Raw genomic sequence first — 18,905 nt, forward strand, 5'->3', positions numbered from 1 at the left:
TCTTTTGGTTGGAAATCTCTTAAACATTGAACTGAGAGCATTTGCTGTCTTTCCTGATTTACAGATATATTTCTCAGAAACATATCTTTATCTTCCAAACAGTTCCAGCTGGCTGTAGCTAAAGTCTGTGTAATTGATAAGATGCATCTGGCTTCAAGGCACAGATGAAGTACAGAGGCAGGCTCTTTGTGTCCCTGGAGAATCTGGTTGGGGTAGGAGCTAAATCTCAGGGCCACTTGCTCTATAAAAGAGTGCTATGGTAATCCAGAGCAGGAAAAGCTGAGGGAGAGTCTGCCTGTTGGTCCTTTCCTGCTGTTGAAAACTTACCAGGCCCTTACAGAGAAAAATTTCCCCCTCTCTTCTGCTCTGGATGTTTTTTCAAACATGAAGGTAAGGTAATAATTTCATCAGTGTTGTAATGAAGCTATCTCAAAAGGAAGGTAATACTTAACTGTAAGAAATCAAATAAGGAGAAGGACATAGAAAGATACAGAAGAAAAGTATCTGGAAGTAACTTTAAAAATTCTTATTTAAATATATTTTAATTGTTCAGTCAAAGAGAATTCATTTTCTTATTTTTTAGTTGAAGGATATATTCAGATGGCTGGGAACAGGGAATTGAAAACAGTGTTTATGAGAATCCTGGGAAAGCAAAAAAGAAATATAATAGTACTATTGTTATTTCATAGTGAAAAATCTTTCTTCAGTGTCTTTGTTTTGATTTGGAGATATGCAGTGAGTCTTAGGTGGACTTTTCTAAGAGCTTTTAGGAAAGCAAATTTGCATACTTGGAATTTTAGAGTTTTGGATCTTGAATGAAAGGGTCAGGATTGTGAGAATAGAAGATATAAGTAGATATAAGAAGATATAAGCAGTGGTGAAGGTCAAGTGGTGAAATGAAAGGTTTACCAAATGCACATGTTGGATCAATGCAAAATGGCCAAATTTTTTTTTTTTTTTTTTTTTTTTTTTTTGTTACTGGTGATTAAACTTGGGATCTTTTGCTTGCGAGGCATGCAGCGGAACCACTGAGCTAAATCCCGGCCCTCAAATATTTTAAGAAATTACTATTCAACCAAAGACAAGACCTTGTTCATGCTAGGCAAGAGGTCTATCACTGAGCCACATCCCTAGCCCTGACCAAAGACAAGACTAAAGACAGAGTTGGGTGTGGTGATACACTCCTGTAATCCCTGTACTCTGAGAGGCTGAAACAGGAGCATCACAAGTTAGAGTTCAGCGTGGGCAATTTAGCAACTTAGCAAGACCCTGTTTCAAAAAATAAAAAAAATAAATAAAATGGCTGGGGATATAGCTCAGTGTGAAGGCCCTGGGCTCAGTTTCCACTGCCCCCCACCCCACATATTCACAGACTGAAGACAGAAATCACTCTCATAGACTTAATTTTGGGGATACAAACACAAATTAATTTTTTTATTATTTTAAACTTTTGTATTTAAACTTTAAAAATGTTGCATTGTAATATTGTAGTAAGGATGTTGCACCCCTAGCAGCTGCTGGATTACTTCAGCCATCACTATGCATTGTATTTGCAGTATGAATTCGTGCTTGCTCCCTAATGGGGTGAGAGGAGGAATAAGATATAGTCTTGAATGGTCTCTGCCTTATGTGGAATTAAATAATTAAAAATTAAACACATCATAAAGTTAATTTATTTAATGTTATGATGCTATACTATAAAGTAGACTTAGAAAGTTAGAATTATGATACAATTTAATCCTTATTACTCTACCTTGTATTTCTATTTAAAATCTTGGAATATTTGCTAGCTCAAAAAGAATATGATGCTTTTGCTTAAGTCATCTAGCTAACAATTTTTCCTAATATTTGTATTAACTGTCAATCAATTTCTTTTATGAGGAGATGTCTTAATAATTGTTTTGTGCTTAAAAACGTATTTTACATTCATCTATGGCATTTTGATATGACAATAAATATGCTTTTATGCTCTAATTGGTTGACAGAACATCAACAAACAAAGTGATGGTGTCACTTCAAATTGCATGGCGAATTCCCACCTATATTTGAAAGCAGATATGCGTATTTTTCCAATAAATCCAAAAGACCGTGTTTTTGGGTACATTTCAAAGAAGGAATATTGGGAAAGCCTTCAAATCTTGAGAAATCAGAAATGGTTTCCATGCCTGGTCTTTTAAAGGAGGATAATATTTTGCCTTCTCATCCATCCATGTAAATTAATTCAGAGAGGTGATTCCAGAATCCTCTTTGGATCTCTCAGTGTCTCTTTTATAGGAGATAATTCGGGTGTGAGACGTTTTAGGACTTCAAAGCCAAAGGAGCTTTCCTTTAGTTGCCTGTGTTCAGCAATTTATGGTGTCTTCCTAGAATTGAATTCTTTTTTTTTTTTGGTACCGGGGATCAAACTCGGGTCCTTGAGCTTGCGAGGCAGGCGCAGAACCACTGAGTTAAATCCCCAGCCCACTAGAATTGAATTCTGCCTGTAGTCTGTGAACCTAGGGAATGGTCGGGAGCAGTGATATCTCAGATCTGGGCTGTGGTTGGAACATATTAGAAGTATCCTGTAGAGCTACAACTCATCCAGGAATGAGAATGAAGAGAAGATAATCAGGAGGATGTACATCCAGCTGAGTTACATTGACAACCTAGTTAATTCTAAGCTAATTCTTTTATAGAATCAGCTCATGTCTATCTCTGTCATTTATGTAGCTGCTTATTTATTTGTGACTTTTATCTCCATTGCTTATTAGTTATGATACTATTTGTGAAGGAAGGAATAATAACTACTTCCATTTCAGAGACTTTAGCCAGAAGTTTTAAGATTTATTTCTGTTAGTGGACTCAGATTGTATAACTTGTGAACAGAACTGGCCTTACAATAAACTAACCTTGATGGGTTAAAGAAGGAGTAGGTGCATGGGGAAGGTGGTGGTAAAGATACCTATGATGAAAAGTTTATTCCCTAAAATTTAGTTGAAATTCTTTTACAACCACCTAACAAGCTGGGCATGGTGGTGCACATCTGTAATTGCAGCAACTGATAGACTGAGACAGGAGGAGTGTGATTTTGAGGCCAGCCTGGGCTGTATAGTGGATTCACAGTCAAAGACCCTGTCTCAAAAAACAAAACAAAACAAAACACCGCATCTATCAGGATGTTAAAAATGAATCCTTTCATGATGCATGTTTTGGCTGAGGGTCAAAAACCAAGAAAATTACCCAGGACTCTCAGACTTTAAAGTGAGATGTTGGACATTCTATGCAATGTTATAAAAAGAATAACCTTAAGTCTGTCTGGTGAACCTCATGACATCCCCCATCCTCAACAGTATGCAAGCTTGTGTTCCTTAAAGTGTGAAGAACAAAGGGAATGATACTTGATGCATATTTGGGGAAAAATTAAAGGCACAGGCCTGCCTTCAGCAGAGTAGATCAACTCAGTAGCTCTGAGTACAGCCTGGATACTCAGGATCTGGCAGGACAAGGATATGTTCAGGTGTCCCGTGGACTAGGGGTGGGTGGGCCATAAAGGGAGATAGCTGGGCAACTTAGCAAGATCCTGTCTCAAAATAAAAAGTAAAACAGGGCTGGAGATGTAAATACTCTGGGTTCAATAGTTCAATGCCCAGCAACACACACACACACACACACACACACACACAGAGCCAGGTTTGGGTAGTCAAGGAGTCTGCCAGAGAGATGGACCACCCACAGGATGAGGCAACTCCAACATACAGCATCAGCTTAGAAGTGGTGAAAGTCAAGTGATGAATCATTTGTGCTAGGGAAGCGTGGTTATAGATCTCCAGTAGGGAGACCACCAAAGAACAACAAAACACCTTGAGAGATAGAGGTAACCAGCATTCAAACAGCTGCACTCTGATTTACCATCACCAGACTCCAACTAGATCTCAAGCAAGATCCTTCCTGGCTCTCATCCCTCTCTACTGCTGTTTTGGCTTTGAAGAAGACAGGCAGCTTGAGCAGTGGGTGACAGAAGTGAGGTGGAGGAATTTCAAAGTGAGACTCACCCCTTCCCTATTAGAAGCACTCAGAAACTGCAAGTAGGTGAGAAACACAAAATTAATGATACTTTGAAGTTTGAATATTAGGTTTTCTACAATTTTTATTTTCTAAAACTACCACTATTCGTTAATGCCTAAGGGTGATGAATAAAGCTATGCAACATGGTCTCTCAGGGACAGAAAAAAAATGAGTTGCAGTAACACAGAAGAAAGGAATATAGCTGAAAAAAACCCCATAAATGTTGTAATTTAAAAAGAAATTCTTAAAGGTTATATACTTCAAATGTTTGTTAAAAAGGCAAAAAAAACTATTCATAGCTTCCTTCATCATTGTTTACTGTCTTCTCTTTTGTCCACAGTTCATGGATAATAGGCTAAAAGATTTATTTGGACTATAAAAGCCAGAAGTAAGCCAGCAAGATTTTATAACTAAAAGGAAGATATCTAATTAGAAGGGAGTTGATATAGGAAGGCTAGTGGGAGAGTCTGGAAAAAATTTTGGAAAGAAACTCCATAGGTATATCGAGGGAAAAGATGTTTAGGAACTCAGGTAGAAGGCAAAGCATTCTGGGCTCTTGAACTGTGGGATAAGATGATCTTAAGGTCTTTTAAACCGAGTTGTGAATTGAGTATGTGTGATATTCTTAGAGTTATCAGTAAAGACTTTAATTATATGCATCCTCACCTTCAATTGTCAGTAAAAGTGGAATAGATTCAAATAAAAATGAGATAATAGAAACTGCCTATAATTTCACAGCCAGAAATAAACTATTATCCTTTGTTATATTTCTTTCTAGATTTGTTTTTAATATGTGTTTGAGTTTTCAAATGAAATATAATCATATTTTACACATATTTTTGTAACTTGTCAGATCCTCAATATTTCGGCCTGTGCTACCACACAAAGATGATTATAAAAGGCCTTGGGGTGTTTTAAGCACTGAGGGAGCCTCCCACAGTACCCAAGCATAAAATCAGAGTCACCACCCCCTGCCTATGGCTTACTCCTCAACTTTTGATTACTCATTCACAGACCTCCTTTCCTTTTTAACTCTTTAGCTATCAGAACTGCGGCTGCTTCCAGGCTTTCTCTCCCCTCCAGGTATCCCTGGGGGTGCTGAAGTTAGAGAGGGGGGAGTGGAGCCAGGGACAGAAAGATGACCACGAAGGAAATGCCTGAGGTCATTTAAATGGGTGGAGTGTTTTCAATTTGTTTGTCTATGCATTACCCAGTCCCTAGTTGTCTTTACAAAAATGGACAGTATGAGATGTAGTCCACAGAATTACATAGATTTTTTACCTTAAATATTTTTATTTCTTAAATTAAAAGTAAAAATTGTGTGTACTTATGTACGTCATATTTTACAGTATGAAACACTATGGAAAGGCTCCATTGAGCTAATTAACATATGTATTACCTCACATACGTACTTTTGTGGTGAGTACGCTTAAAATCTGCTTTCAGAAATTTTCAAGAATAGAAAACAGTGTTATATAATATAGTCATCAGGTTGTACGATAGATCTATCTTCCTAACTGAAATTTTATCCTCTGACCATTATTTCCCCATCAGCCCTTTTCCCCCACCCCCTTGTCTTCAGCCCCTGGTAATTCTACTTTCTACTTCTATGAACTCAACATTTTTTGATTCCACTTATAAGTGAGGTGTCATCCGATATTTGTCTTTCTGTGCTTGGCTTATTTCCTTTAACATAGTACCCCGTGGGGGCATTTGTATTATTGTGAATGGCAAGGTTTCTTTCTTTTTAAAAGGCTGAATAGTATTTCAATGTGTGGATAGGTATCACATTTCCTTTTTCTTTTTCTATGGTGGAAGTGTTCTACCATAGAGCTATACCCCCCATTTCATAGTTTTGAAAATATTTTCTTTGTCCATTCATCCAGTGACAGACACTTAGGTTGATTTTCTGTCTTATTAGGAATAATGCTGCAATGAACGTGGGAGGGGAGATGTCTCTTCCACATACTGATTTAATTTCCTTTGGATATATGCACACTAGTGGAATTGCTGGATCATATGGTGGCTCTATTTTTAACTTTTTAAAGAACCTTCAAACTTCTATTTAAAATGGTGTCTTAAAAGAAAAGCAATCATTTAGCCTTTTACATGGTTCTTTCATTTTTTATATTTTCAACCCATAAATCAGGAATTGTACAAATGTATTAGTTTTCAACTCATTAAAAAAAAGAAAGCTTTGATGCATATGTACACGTTCCAATTTCCTCAATGAATGAATTTGTTGTATATCACAAACATATACTAATAAGGGGAAAAATGAAAGCTAAAATAATACTTTTAATGCTTTATTGTTTTTCTTCTCCAGGTAATAAGCTTAATCATTTTGGTGGGATTTACAGGAGAGTTTCAAGTTTTTTCAAGGTGAGAACTTTTTGGTTGTGTGTTGAAGTCATTGAAAGTATGAATTTTTTTAAAGGAAATTATTTAGAATGATCTAAGTTTCACATTGCAACTTGAGCATGCTTATCCCTCCAACATATTTTGTTCTTCTATATTTTCAGAAAAGGCAATCATAACAAAAGTGTGTTTTATTTTTATTTTTATTTTAGCTTATTTTTCCCTGTAAAGAAGATAGCTGAAGACTAAAAATACATACAAGCTTTTAGCCCAGTACTGTGGTTTTATCTGTAATTCAGAGAATCCCACTTCCTAGAGCAGCACTTGAACTTTGACTGTAATCCTCACAAAATATTCTCTGGATTTTAAAGGTAGAGAGTATTTTAAGAAAATAGATTTATCCACTCTTGAGACCTGGAAAAAAGCCAGAATCATTTGCTCAGGACCTTGTCTTGTTTTCACTGTCAGATTGATGGGAACAGGTCAGTTCACTTGATGAAACTATCAGAATATGTATCAGGGGTTGTGAGAGGACCCAGGATACAGAGCGGTGAGATGGCTCTGAGGGTCTCCTTGGTGATTCAGATCCTAAAACCCATCCTTACAATACAAGTGATTGCAGGGCTCTGCACTTGGTGACGTCAGAACATGGAGGAGAGAAAGCCAAAGGAGCTTTCCTTCCGAAGCCTCTGTGTTTGGAGGAGGCCTCTGCCTTTCCTTGCGACACAAAGTAGACAACAATAAATTTGGATTGTTTAAGGATCAAGATACTCAGGTACTAGTGAGATATGAAAACAAATGGTTTCATAAAAACTCTGGAGGGTTACACACAGGAGGATGGGCTTTATTTCTTTCAAGGTAATCCGACTTTCTCAAGATACACAATAATCACCTTGGCTCAAGATGTCTCCCACCTGCAAAATGTGCTAGGAATCCAGAAATTGGGAATCCTGATTTCTTCATGTTTTGGCAGGTCTTCCTCAATCACTTAGGGGTAGCCCAGGCATTCTCTTCCACGGTTGGTATCATGCAAGCGTCAGCTCTCCATTTCCACATGTACTTTATTTGGTGGAATTGTTTAAGCTCCCATCGCACCACTTGGTATGTGCTTGAGAAATTGCCTAAGTGAACATGGGGAACATTTACACAGATTACTGTCTGTTTAGCTTCTGCTTGTTTTTAAGTTTTCTACATCTCACAGGATCATTTTTTTTTCTCGGTTTTTATTTTTTTCAGTACATATTTGCGTTACATAATGATTACATTTTTGTGGGGAGTTATTGCATGTACATAACACTTCTCAATTCTTTTTTTCATTCCTTTTCCTCCTTTCCCTCTCCCCTCCCTCCATCTCTTGATCCCTTTATAATTTGAGAAAAATCTATCTCCCTACTTCCTATTGCCTTTTCTTTTTTCTCTTTATTTATGTTTTGGGTTCCTCGTATAATAGAAGCGATGTTAGACTTAAGCCCATGTGTGTGATTTATTCCACTTAACGTTATGCTTCAACATTCATCCATTTTCCTACATGTGACTCAAGTTTGTCCTTCTTTATGGCGGAGTGGGACTCCATTATGTATAATACTTCACTTTCTTTATTCATTCATCTGTTGATGGACATATAGACTGCTTCAAAGATTTAGTTGTGCTGCTGTAAACGTGGGTATGCATGTATCAGGGTAATATAATTTCATTAACTCTTTTGAGAAGATAACTAGAAGGGGAAGAGTTGCATAAAATGGAATTTCTATTTTTAGTTTCTTAAGATATTTCCATACTGATTTCCATGGTGATTGTAGAAGTTTACATTACCACCATCAATGTAGAAGAATTCCTTTTCCCTCCTGCAGCCTTACTAGGACTTGTTATTATTTGATTTCTTGATGCTGGCCATTCTTTGTGGAGTAAGATAGAATCTCAGTGTCATTTTAATTTTCATTTCTCTAATGGCCAGTAATGTTGAACATTTTTTCATGTATTTATTGGCTATTTGTACTTCCTCTGAGAAGTGCCTATTCATTTCAGTTGCCCATTTTTGATTGGGTTTTTTAATTGGGGAGGTGTAATTGTTTTGAATTCTTTATATTTCTATATGTTATTCTTTGACTGAGGAATAGCTGGCAATTTTCCCCCATCCTGTAGGTTGTTTCTTCATTCTGTTGGTTGTTTCCTTTGATGTTTAGAAGATTTCAGATTTAACATGATCCCATTTGTTTATACTTGGTACTATTTCTTGTGCCACTGGGATTCTGTTCAGAAAGTCCTTGCCTACTCCTACATCTTCAAGGGTTTTATCTATTTTAAGTTCTACCAGTTAACTTTCTGTGTTTTTCTCTTTTATTTTATTGGTATATTTTAGATTTTACTGATATATTTTAGATTGGTATGTTTTAGATTGGTATATTTTAGATTGGTATATTCTAGATTCTAGTTCCCTGTATTTTAGATATCTACCAATTTTACTTCTTTTTTTCCTATTCCCCTCCCCTCCCTTCAAACCTTCTTAATCCTCTTTATTTACAAAAGCTTTGTTTCCATTTTTTCCTTCTATTCTTTTTTTCTTGTCCCTTCTTTGCTTTCTCCTTTCTCTCTCCCTTGTTTCTTGTCTCATTTAGACATTTTCTTCCCATTTCTCAATATCTATTGTGTATTTTGGTCCTTATTTACACTTTTGCTTTCTCACCCCAGAGAAACTGTGTGATGTTTAAACATGTGTATCTAATTTATTTCACTTAAGACTATGGTCTCAAGGTGCATCCACTTAGTTAGAAATGTCTCAAGTTTATCCTTCTTTATGGCTGAATAGTACTCCACTGTATAAAAAACCACAACTCCTTTATCCATATATTGTTTTATGGGCATTCAGGCAGTTTGTAAGATTTAGCTATTACAAACTGTGCCTCTATAAACATGTGTGTGCATATATCACTGTGGTATGATGCTGTTAATTTTTTTAGGGATATACCAAGAAGGGAAATATCTAGGTCAAGTGGAACCTCTAGTTTTAGGTTTTTGAGGAATCTCCACACTGATTTCCACAGTGGTTGCACCAGTCTATATTCCCATCAACAGTGGAGAAGGGTTCCTTTCTCCCTACAGCCTCTCCAGCATTTGTTATTGGTAGATTTCTTAATAATAGTCATTCCTTCTGGAGTGAAATGGAATTTCAGTGTTGTTTTAATTTGCATTTCTTGAATGACCAGTGATGTTGAACACTTTTTCATATATTTATTTGCTGTTTGTACTTCTTTATGTGAGAAGTGTCTATTCATTTCAGATGCCTGTTTTTGAATTGGGCCTTTAAATTTGGGTGGGGTCTGATTTTTTGAGTTATTTATATATTTTAGATATTAGCCCTTTGTCTGAGGAACAGGTGGCAAAGTTTTTTTCCCCACACTGTGAGTTGTCTCTTCACTCTGTGAGTTGGTTGTTTCTTTTGCAATGCAAAAGGTTTTAATAAGGTGAGGCCCCAGTTGATTTTTTGTGATATTTCCAGTGTGATCAGGGGATTTTGTTCATAAAGTCTTTGCCTACACCAATGTCAAGAATTCTACCTATTCTCTCTTCCAGCAGATTTAGTGTTTCTGTTTTAACTTTTAGATCTTTGATCCATTTTCACAGGGTAATCTTAGTTTCTTTTCTCTCAGTTAAGCTTTTGGATAACTCTTCAATTCACAATCCCTTCACATGCATAAAGCCTTTCTCCTGTATGATCTCACCCATCTCCTTAGCTCTCTGAACACTTTTCTGTCTATATTTCTACAAAATGTTAAGTTGTGACATCTCTCTTATGAAATTTATTAAATTAGACATATTGTATTTTGATTATTTGCCTGTACATCTATGTCTCTGCCATTCGATCAATGGTCAACCATCTATCTCTTTTATTATTTTTACATGTCTTAGTAGTACCATGTATATAATAGATGTTCAATCAATGTTAATCTTTAATAAAATGAATTCCTTTCTCTCTGTTTTAATATATTTTAGGACACGTTTAGCATCTCTTAGAAAAATATTTTTGAAGAATTTTTGACTATTTTTGACCATTTTTGTGTGTTCTTTATGTGCTCTTGCTTGTCTTTTCACCCACTTTACAATGGACAATTTGACACGGTGACAGTGCTTCTCGGCCAGTCAACTGCCAGTGGAATCCATATGGCCCTTGGTCAGAATGCAATGGCTGCACCAAGATTCAGGTAGGTCTGGCTACCATGGTATTAGCTTTAGAATATTCATTAATTATTGTTAATGGGTTTTGAAACTTATTTTAGTGATTTTGATGGGAGAAAAGAATGGCTTATTTAATAATTAATATTGTAATAAAGTAATTTCTTTTTTTTTCTTTTTTTTTCCTCCATTAACTTTATTGGTACATTTTAGGTATAAAATACAGTTACATTCATCATTGAGATCTTGTACCATTACATGAGTCTCTTGGCTTTTATTTTTTTTCCCCTCCCTTGCCCTCTCTTCACCCCCTCCACCCTTCCCTATTTGCAAAGACTTTGTTTCCATTTTTTTCCTCTTCTCTTATTTTTTTCTTTCCTTTTTTCCCCTTCCCCTACCCCTCACAATTCCCCTGCTCTTTTAGACCTTTTCTTCCTGTTACACAATATCAGTTATACATTTTTAAAATTACAATATTAAGATCTAGGAGACATTACCACAGATTTTACAGAATTTAAAAGGATATAGAAAGCATATTTCAAAAATCTGTTTTGAAATAAATTTGACAACTTCTAAGAAGTACCTTGGAAGACAAATTAATGAAACTAACTCTGGAGGAAATATAAAATATGAATAGCACCTATTAAAGAAAGTATATTCCTAGCTTGAAAACCTACCTATACAACAACAGCAGGCTCATAAACATTTTAACTGATAAATTATATCAAACATTTAAAGCAGAAAAAGAAGGAACACTTCTCCCCTCATTTTAGGAACTCAACATTGTGCTAATCCTAAAATTGGATAAAGATAATAGAAGAAAAAAGTATGAACATAGATAGAAATTTGTTTAACAAAACAAACTACTGGAACTCAGATCTGACAGTATGTAGAAAGTGGTTTTATTATAGGGATGGCAGTGTTGGTTCAGCATTGGAAGATCCACCCCCAAAAGTCATCATTTTAACAGAGGAAAGGAGAAAGCCATATGATCCTGTCACTAGTTGGAGAAAGAGTATTGGACTAAATTCTACAGCTGTTCATGGTAAAAGCTATCAGGAGACTAGAAGTAGAACAGAACCTTCTCAACAGATCAAAGACATGTACTCCATACTTCCAACAAAAACTCCTTCTATGAATGGAGATGATACAATGCTTTCCCTCTAAAGTGGGGAACAAGGGCTTATATGCCTACTCTTCATCTGTCCATTAGACTTTGAAACATAGGTCTAAACCAAAATAGTCTGGCAATAAAATGACTCAGCTAGGATAGGATTGGCATGACAGAAGCAAAATCTTTATATGTAGATGAAAGGATCATCTACAGAGAAAATACTAAGAAATCTCTAGGAGCCCCTAGAACTTGTACTTGAATTTAGCAGGATTAGAAAACACAAGGTATATATAAAAATTCAGGTCTGTGTATACTTGCTATAAATGGAGAACTGGATATTGAAATTTAAAAGTTATGTAGGAGTACAAAGGACCCAGAAAAGCCAAAAACAAAAACAAAAACAGTGTTGGAAGACTTTTAGCACCCAATTTTAAGACTTCTTCTAAAGCTACAGTAATCAAGGCAGTGTTGGTGTAAGGAAAGACATATAGATCATTTGAATAAAACAGAGAATCTAGAAATAGAACCACACATATATGGTCCACTGAGTTTTGAAAGATTATTTAACATTAGCATTTTATAGAATATAAACTCGATTCAAGAGCCAAGGAAGAGATAGTGTCTTCAGCAAACGGCACTAGAACACCTGGTATCCACATATAAAAAATTAACCTCAACCTCTTTTTTTCCATACATGAAAATAACTTGAAGGGATTCAAGAACCTAAATAAGAAAGCCTAAAATTATAAAACTTTAAGGAGAAATTATAAGGAAAATATTTATGAATTCAGGGTAGGCAAGAACTATGTAAGATACAAAAAACATGATGTATAAAAGAAAAAAATTGATAAATGAGATTTCATCAAAATTTAGAACTTTAAATGACATCATTAAAATGAAAGGTAGTCCTTAAACGGACCATATGTACAATGCATATAACCTATGAGCAGAATATATAAAGAATTCTTAGAGCTCATTAATAGACAACCCAATTAAAATGTAGACATAAGAAGATGATAAATAGTCAGTATAGCACAAGGAATAGTGTGCAATTCTAGAATCAGAAAAATACTGATCAGTACAATAATACGATTGAATTATACACTCATTAGGGTGATGAAGTCAAAAGTTTTGAAAGCCTTGTCATGACTTTTTCTTTTTGTTGAGTTCTCCCCCTTTGCGTTTAATTTGTCACACCCAATGGATTCATTCTGCTGGGTTTCCTGGGGTTGTGATCCTCATTGAATTTTCCTAGGGTATTGTCTAAAATTTTTTGGAGTGCCAGTTTGATATTCATGAAGTTCCTGAGGTGCTCTTTATGATGAAAGTATCTTATTTCTCCATCAAGTTTGAAAGATACTTTTGCAGGGTACATCAATCTGGGTTGGAGGCTGTTTTCCTTTAGGGTTTGAAATACCTCACTCCAAGCTCTTCTTGCCTTGAGGGTTTGCATTGAGAAGTCTGCTGTGATTCTGATGGGCTTTCCTTTGTATGTGATTTGTTTCTTTTCTCTCACTGCTTGTAGAATTTTGTTCTTCTGTTGGATTTCTGGAATCCTAACTATTATATGCCTATGTGTAGATTTTTTTTGATCAAGGCTGGCTGAAGTCCTATATGCCTCACTTATCTGTATGTCAAGTTCTTTTCCTCTCCTTGGGAAGTTTTCTGCCATCACTTCTGTGAAGAGTTTTTTTATGTCATCTGCACTCTCTCCTCTTTCTTCATTGACTCCAATCAGTCTTGTGTTATTCTTCTTTGCATCGTCTAGCAGCTGCTGGATTGATTTCTCGTGTTCCCTTACAATTTTAAAGCAATTTTTCTTTTCCTCCTCACTAATTGCAATCTTATCTTTGATATGTGAAATTCTATCCTCACATTGGTTCATTCTGCTGCGCAGACTTTCGATGGAGTTTTTAATCTCTTGGAAATCTGTTTGTATCTGTTTTATGGATTCCATTTGTTTCCTATGTTGGGATTCCATCATGTTCCTCAGAACCTCTATTTTTTTATCTATGTCCTCTCTAGGTTTATTAATTATGTCTTGCACCATGACCAAAATCTTTGCTGTTATCTGAGTAATTATTTCTGATTTGATTTTTCCCAGATCCTCTTTTGTTGCCAGTTCAGAGAGTCCAGGTGGTTGAGTATCAGCGTGTTCCATCTCGTTTCCCTTTGGGGTTGCTGTAGGTGATCTGGAAGTCTGTTTTTGAGGCTTGTTTATGTGTCTTCTCATTTCCATGGGGGAGGGGGATACTTCTGGTGCCCACGCAGCTCACCTTCTCTTCCCTAGGAGCTTGGGATGTCAGCGGGGGAGCTTCCTTCCAGGTGTTGGGACCAGCTGAGCATCACTGCCCTAGGAGCCTGGGATGGAGGTGGGGAACTTCCTTCTGGGTGCTGGGACCAGCTCACCTTCTTGGCCCTAGGAGCCTGGGATGGCACTGGGGGAGCTTCCTTCCGGGTGTTGAGACCGGCTGAGCTTCAGTGCCCTAGGAACCTGGGATGGCAGCGGGGGAGCTTCCTTCCGGGTGCCGTAATAAAGTAATTTCTACATTCATTTTTTTGAGGGACTGTCCTAAATCCTGCCTGTGACTGGAAATGTACATAGGCTAAAAGTTAAATGCTACTTACTAGCTATTAGATAAATAGGAATACCATGAAGTAGAATTAGGAAACAATTCAAAACCTACTTTTTATTCACTAGTTTCAGGCTTTCTTCTCATTTCAAACAAACACTGGCAAAGGGCAAAATGATTGTTTTGTTTTTCTTCTCAAATAGTGAACAACCAACCATAAAAAATCATTTTGAAATGTTTTAAAGTTTAATTTTTGAATAATACAAATAAAATACTAGACTTGATCTGACTATTATGTGATTATAAAAATGTTCTGTTCTTTCCAAAATGTTCACTGAAAAAAAATTATGTGTAAAGAAATAAAACAACATTCACAGTCGGGCATGGTGGCATATGCCTATAATCCCAGCACTTGGGAGACTGAGGCAGGAGGACTGCCATGAGTTTGAGGCCAGCCTGGGCTACATAGGGAGTTCGAAACCAGCCTAAACGACATAGTGAGACCCTGTCTCAACAAATTAAAAAAAAAAAAGAAAGAAAACAATGTTCTTACTTCTACTGAAAGAAACAAATATATCAGCATTTTATTCTTTCAGCTCATTTTATTTCTGTTGTTATTTTTAAAAAAATAGAACTATTTCATTATCATTTTGTGTTATAATATTTTAACCTAATACTATACTATTAGCATGAACTTAACAACATTTGTATTATGATCTATTATGTGAATATACCTAAAATTTTCACTTTCCTATTGTTTCATATATGGGTTACTTCCATTTTTTATTATAAATAAAGTTTTACTGAACATTTTTGTACATAGATATCTGTCTTTTTTTCTCATAATTTTCTTAGGATAAATTCCTAGAAATACAATATTTGCCTTAAAGTTTCAAATCACTTGAATGGTTGAACTATTTTTAAATGGTTTAGTTTGGGATATATATATATATATATAGATAGATAGATAGATAGATAGATAGATAGATAGTATAATATATATAATTTAAAATTCTTAAAATAACAAAGTCATATTATAAGAACTAGTTGGAAGCCTTGTCATTTTCATCAAATTTTTACTTAGTTGCTACATGTATGGTATTTTCAAAACAAGCTACACAATGAAACATTTGTTTCCTAGCAAATGTAGTTGACAACCCTGGTTATAAGCAAAAAGGTACATGAATAATGAGACAAAAGTCAAAGAAACACCAAGCACATAAAACATTTTTATTATTTGTAAATGAGGAAAAACTCTAAAATAGAGGTGAACAGAAAGAGGGCATTTTTCACATAAGAATTTTTTTCTTTGAGTGAAGGTCATCGTGCGATGGATGTGTCCCTAGATTATAACAAAAAAGTTTTACTTGGAAAGAGACAAGTGAAAATGAAAAAGGGTCATGAGATCAGAATCTGACAGGTGACAGTGAGCCTGTTGAGAGTGGGCACGCTGCAGGGACACCCTGCTAATATGCAAAGGACAGCATTCCCTACAACACCACCATCGGTGGTTTGGAACCTCAGAAAAGGACACACTGATAAATCACACTTGAGACTTGTCTTTACCAATTTAAAACAGAAACTGAAAATGAATTAAGAATCTTTACAGGATTCCACTCCTCACTCATGTTTCTTCTGCTTGGACTCAGTGAAAGATGTCATCCAGCTGATGCAAATGTACTGAGAGTTCAAATAACAGAGTTGTTACTACTTGCCCCAAGGGATCCTAATTTCTAACCCAATTTAGAGTGGTTGAGTAAATTCAAAATTGTTTTGTATACCTACTCATCCTGTTGATCTTCTGGAAATGAGATTTGGTTTGTTTTTATTAATGGTGAAGGGTGAGTACAGGAAGAGTCCTGAAAGATGCATCTTTAATTTGATTGCCAGTAAAGAGGAAAAGGATTGTTTACATCCTTATTTTTGTTTAAACATTAGATACATGCCTCATATTGAATGAGAATTAAATGAATTGTAGAGAAAATTAGTTGTAAGTTTCTTACTTAGCTTGATGATTGCCTCAATTTCCCCATTTCACAGATTTTCCCTTTCAGAGGTCAGTGTTCTTTATTGGCTGGTAAAGTCCGTTGGAAATTGTAGCTTTGCCTTTGCACTCTGTTTTGTAAACGCGGTGTGGTGTTCACACCAGTATATTTCTCTCTGGGTTATTTTTGTTGTATAGCTTTAAGAAGGGCTAAGGTTCAGCTCAAATCAATTACCACCACTTTAATTAAGATTCTCCTAACTCCACTTCACCTTAACCTCTGTTCCCAGAACCCTTAATTTCCCTCCAGCAAAATTCATGTCACCTTTTAAAGTTCACCCTTGGTATATAGCTTCAGTAATCCATTCTCTATTGTAATCTACTAGCTTATGTGTCTACCCCGTTAAGCTTCATTCTTTCAAGTTATTTTTTCAAAGATTCACTACAATGTTTTATTTCATTCAAATCTGAAGGTAAATACATAACTAGGAGATCTCTTATAAATGCTACTCTAAGTGTCAGTGGAATCAAGGACAGGAGAGCATATAGGTTCAATGATCTTGTAGGTTTTCTGTAGAACACAAAAAAAATTTCATGGACATTGTATTTCAAGTTGTATTGATTTCTCTCAGATTTTATTATTCAGAAAAAGAAAATTGGCTATAATAACAACAAAAGGCATTACTTGTGTTGTGCTTAGATTCGAAGGCGGTCAGTTGCTGTTTATGGACAGTATGGGAGTCAATCTTGTGCCGGAAGTGCTTTTGAAACACAGCCATGTGAACCTACACAAGGGTGTCCAACAGAAGTGGGCTGTGGAGAGCGTTTCAGGTGTTTCTCAGGTAATTTGCTTTTCAGAGGCTCAAGGTGCAGACTTTAAATTCAAGTGCTATTTGTTTAATTTGCTTGATATATATCTGTCAAATTTTACTGAATTTATATTGACCTATATATTATTTTTCCTCAAATATCAGTAGGATTTTTGTGGGTATATTCATCACACACTTAACTGTCATTCCTCCAAGGGCAAGGGGGGCATCTGGTTTTGAAGGCAGAAATACTCTTTGGGTCTTTGAATTGAATTACTGTATAGCTATTAACAGGCCATAACTGTTCCTGTCATTGTGTTTCTGTTGAAGATGAAGAGGCAGTGGGTATATACATGAGGCTGAGCAAAAACATTGTTCCTACCCAAATTATTATGTTTATAAGAAAAGTAATTAAAAGTGGCAAATCAAGGAGCAATATGAGGTATGATCAAAATACAAGGTGATTATTTAAATAAAATTTTATCACAGTAAAAGACACATTGAAGTGAATCCCCCTTCTCTCATTTCAAGCACACTTATGCCCTTGTTCCTTTTCTTCTTTTGTAAGTACATATTTGTGATGCATAATGAATGTGTCATGGGCAGCTGGTGCACATACATATCCCATATTAATTCATTTTGCTTCCTTTCCCCACTCCTTGTTTTTGCCACTTTTGGAAGCAGTGTCTTATGCTAGTGTCTGTATGAGGTGTTCTAAAAAATACAGTGAACACTGTGGCCAAGTGCCATTCCATAGAAAAGCAGGTTCATAAAAACATTCTAGTGTGTCTTCATCTACCTTATTCAACAGATCTGACACCGAGCGACTTTTAGCTCTTCCTCAAAGTCAAAATGACCATGAAAGGTAAATGTTTTGAATCAATTCAGGGCATGGAGGCAGCAACAACAGTGCAACTAATGGCACTCATGGAAGAGGACATTCAGAACTGCTTCAGAATGTGGCAAGAATAATAAGATAATTGTGTCCAAATAAGATAAGTGTGACAAAATATTTTGAAGGGAATTAATGGCAATATGTCTTTTAATTTAATAATTAAAAATTGTATTAACATTCACTGTATTTTTGATCATACCATGTACAGCTGACTCCCATGCATGAGGAGATATAACATAGTTTGGGCATTTAATATTATTTAAAGTTTTGTCTATGTGACATTTATGCAATCTGATTAATTCAATAACTTTTAATAAACACTTATTACTCTTTTTATGATCCAAATATAGTGGTGGTGAGGGATTGTGAACATAGATATGAAGCATAAAGCCTCTTTTCTCAAAAATGTTAAAGTTTTGTGGGCAGAATAATAAAGGAATGCTATTCCACAATGCCTGTTAAATTCTTATTATTGTTTCAAATTCCAAATCTGATGGTAGCTGGTTTAGAAAGCCTTTCCTAGCCCCTCAAATGATAGAACTAATTAACTAATTACTTTTCTGTGTTCCCTTTATATTTTGTACTATCTATAGTCTGAATTATTTGTTAGCCTGCAAGTCCCTTTTGGTAAACTATGAACTCCTTGAAGATACAGGTTGTATTTCTTTCATTTTGGAATCTGGAGTGCCTTGTACATAGTGGACTCCCAAGAAGTATTTGTGGCATTGCTTCAAGTGACAGTGGAGTGATATAGCTACATACTATAGTAAGGGGGTATTTGCTCACAAACATCCAGTGAAGACACAGACAAAGAATATCCATCATCATCTGTGGTGTAGGGATGTTTTCAAGAGATGATAATATTTAAATATTTAACTTGATTCTTTGTTTTTCTTTTGGGACAAGGTCTCACTATGTACTTCAGTTTGGCCTTGAACTCACTATGTAACCCAGGCTG

At 35.7% G+C, this 18,905-nt stretch overlaps 1 protein-coding gene across 4 annotated transcripts in view; it reads left to right on the forward strand.

Moving 5' to 3' along the window:
- Positions 1 to 206: 206 nt before the first annotated feature.
- The window catches only part of C7 (complement C7), a 62,622-nt gene continuing 43,923 nt past the window's right edge, over positions 207 to 18,905 (forward strand). For 3 of the 4 annotated variants that reach the window (XM_087189337.1, XM_021261462.2, XM_087189336.1), the window contains exons 1-4: positions 207 to 390; positions 6,371 to 6,426; positions 10,526 to 10,601; positions 16,944 to 17,085. In XM_087189337.1, coding sequence (XP_087045463.1) covers positions 385 to 390; positions 6,371 to 6,426; positions 10,526 to 10,601; positions 16,944 to 17,085 — 280 coding nt within the window. In that variant the 5' untranslated portion in view covers positions 207 to 384. The remainder of the gene's footprint in view (positions 391 to 6,370; positions 6,427 to 10,525; positions 10,602 to 16,943; positions 17,086 to 18,905) is intronic. The other variant, XM_004848579.4, reaches the window with a different exon arrangement.

Source organism: Heterocephalus glaber, unplaced genomic scaffold (genome assembly GCF_053883595.1).
Source record: "Heterocephalus glaber isolate CG9 unplaced genomic scaffold, H.glaber_assembly_v1.0 deba00001538, whole genome shotgun sequence".
Lineage (NCBI taxonomy): Eukaryota > Metazoa > Chordata > Mammalia > Rodentia > Bathyergidae > Heterocephalus > Heterocephalus glaber.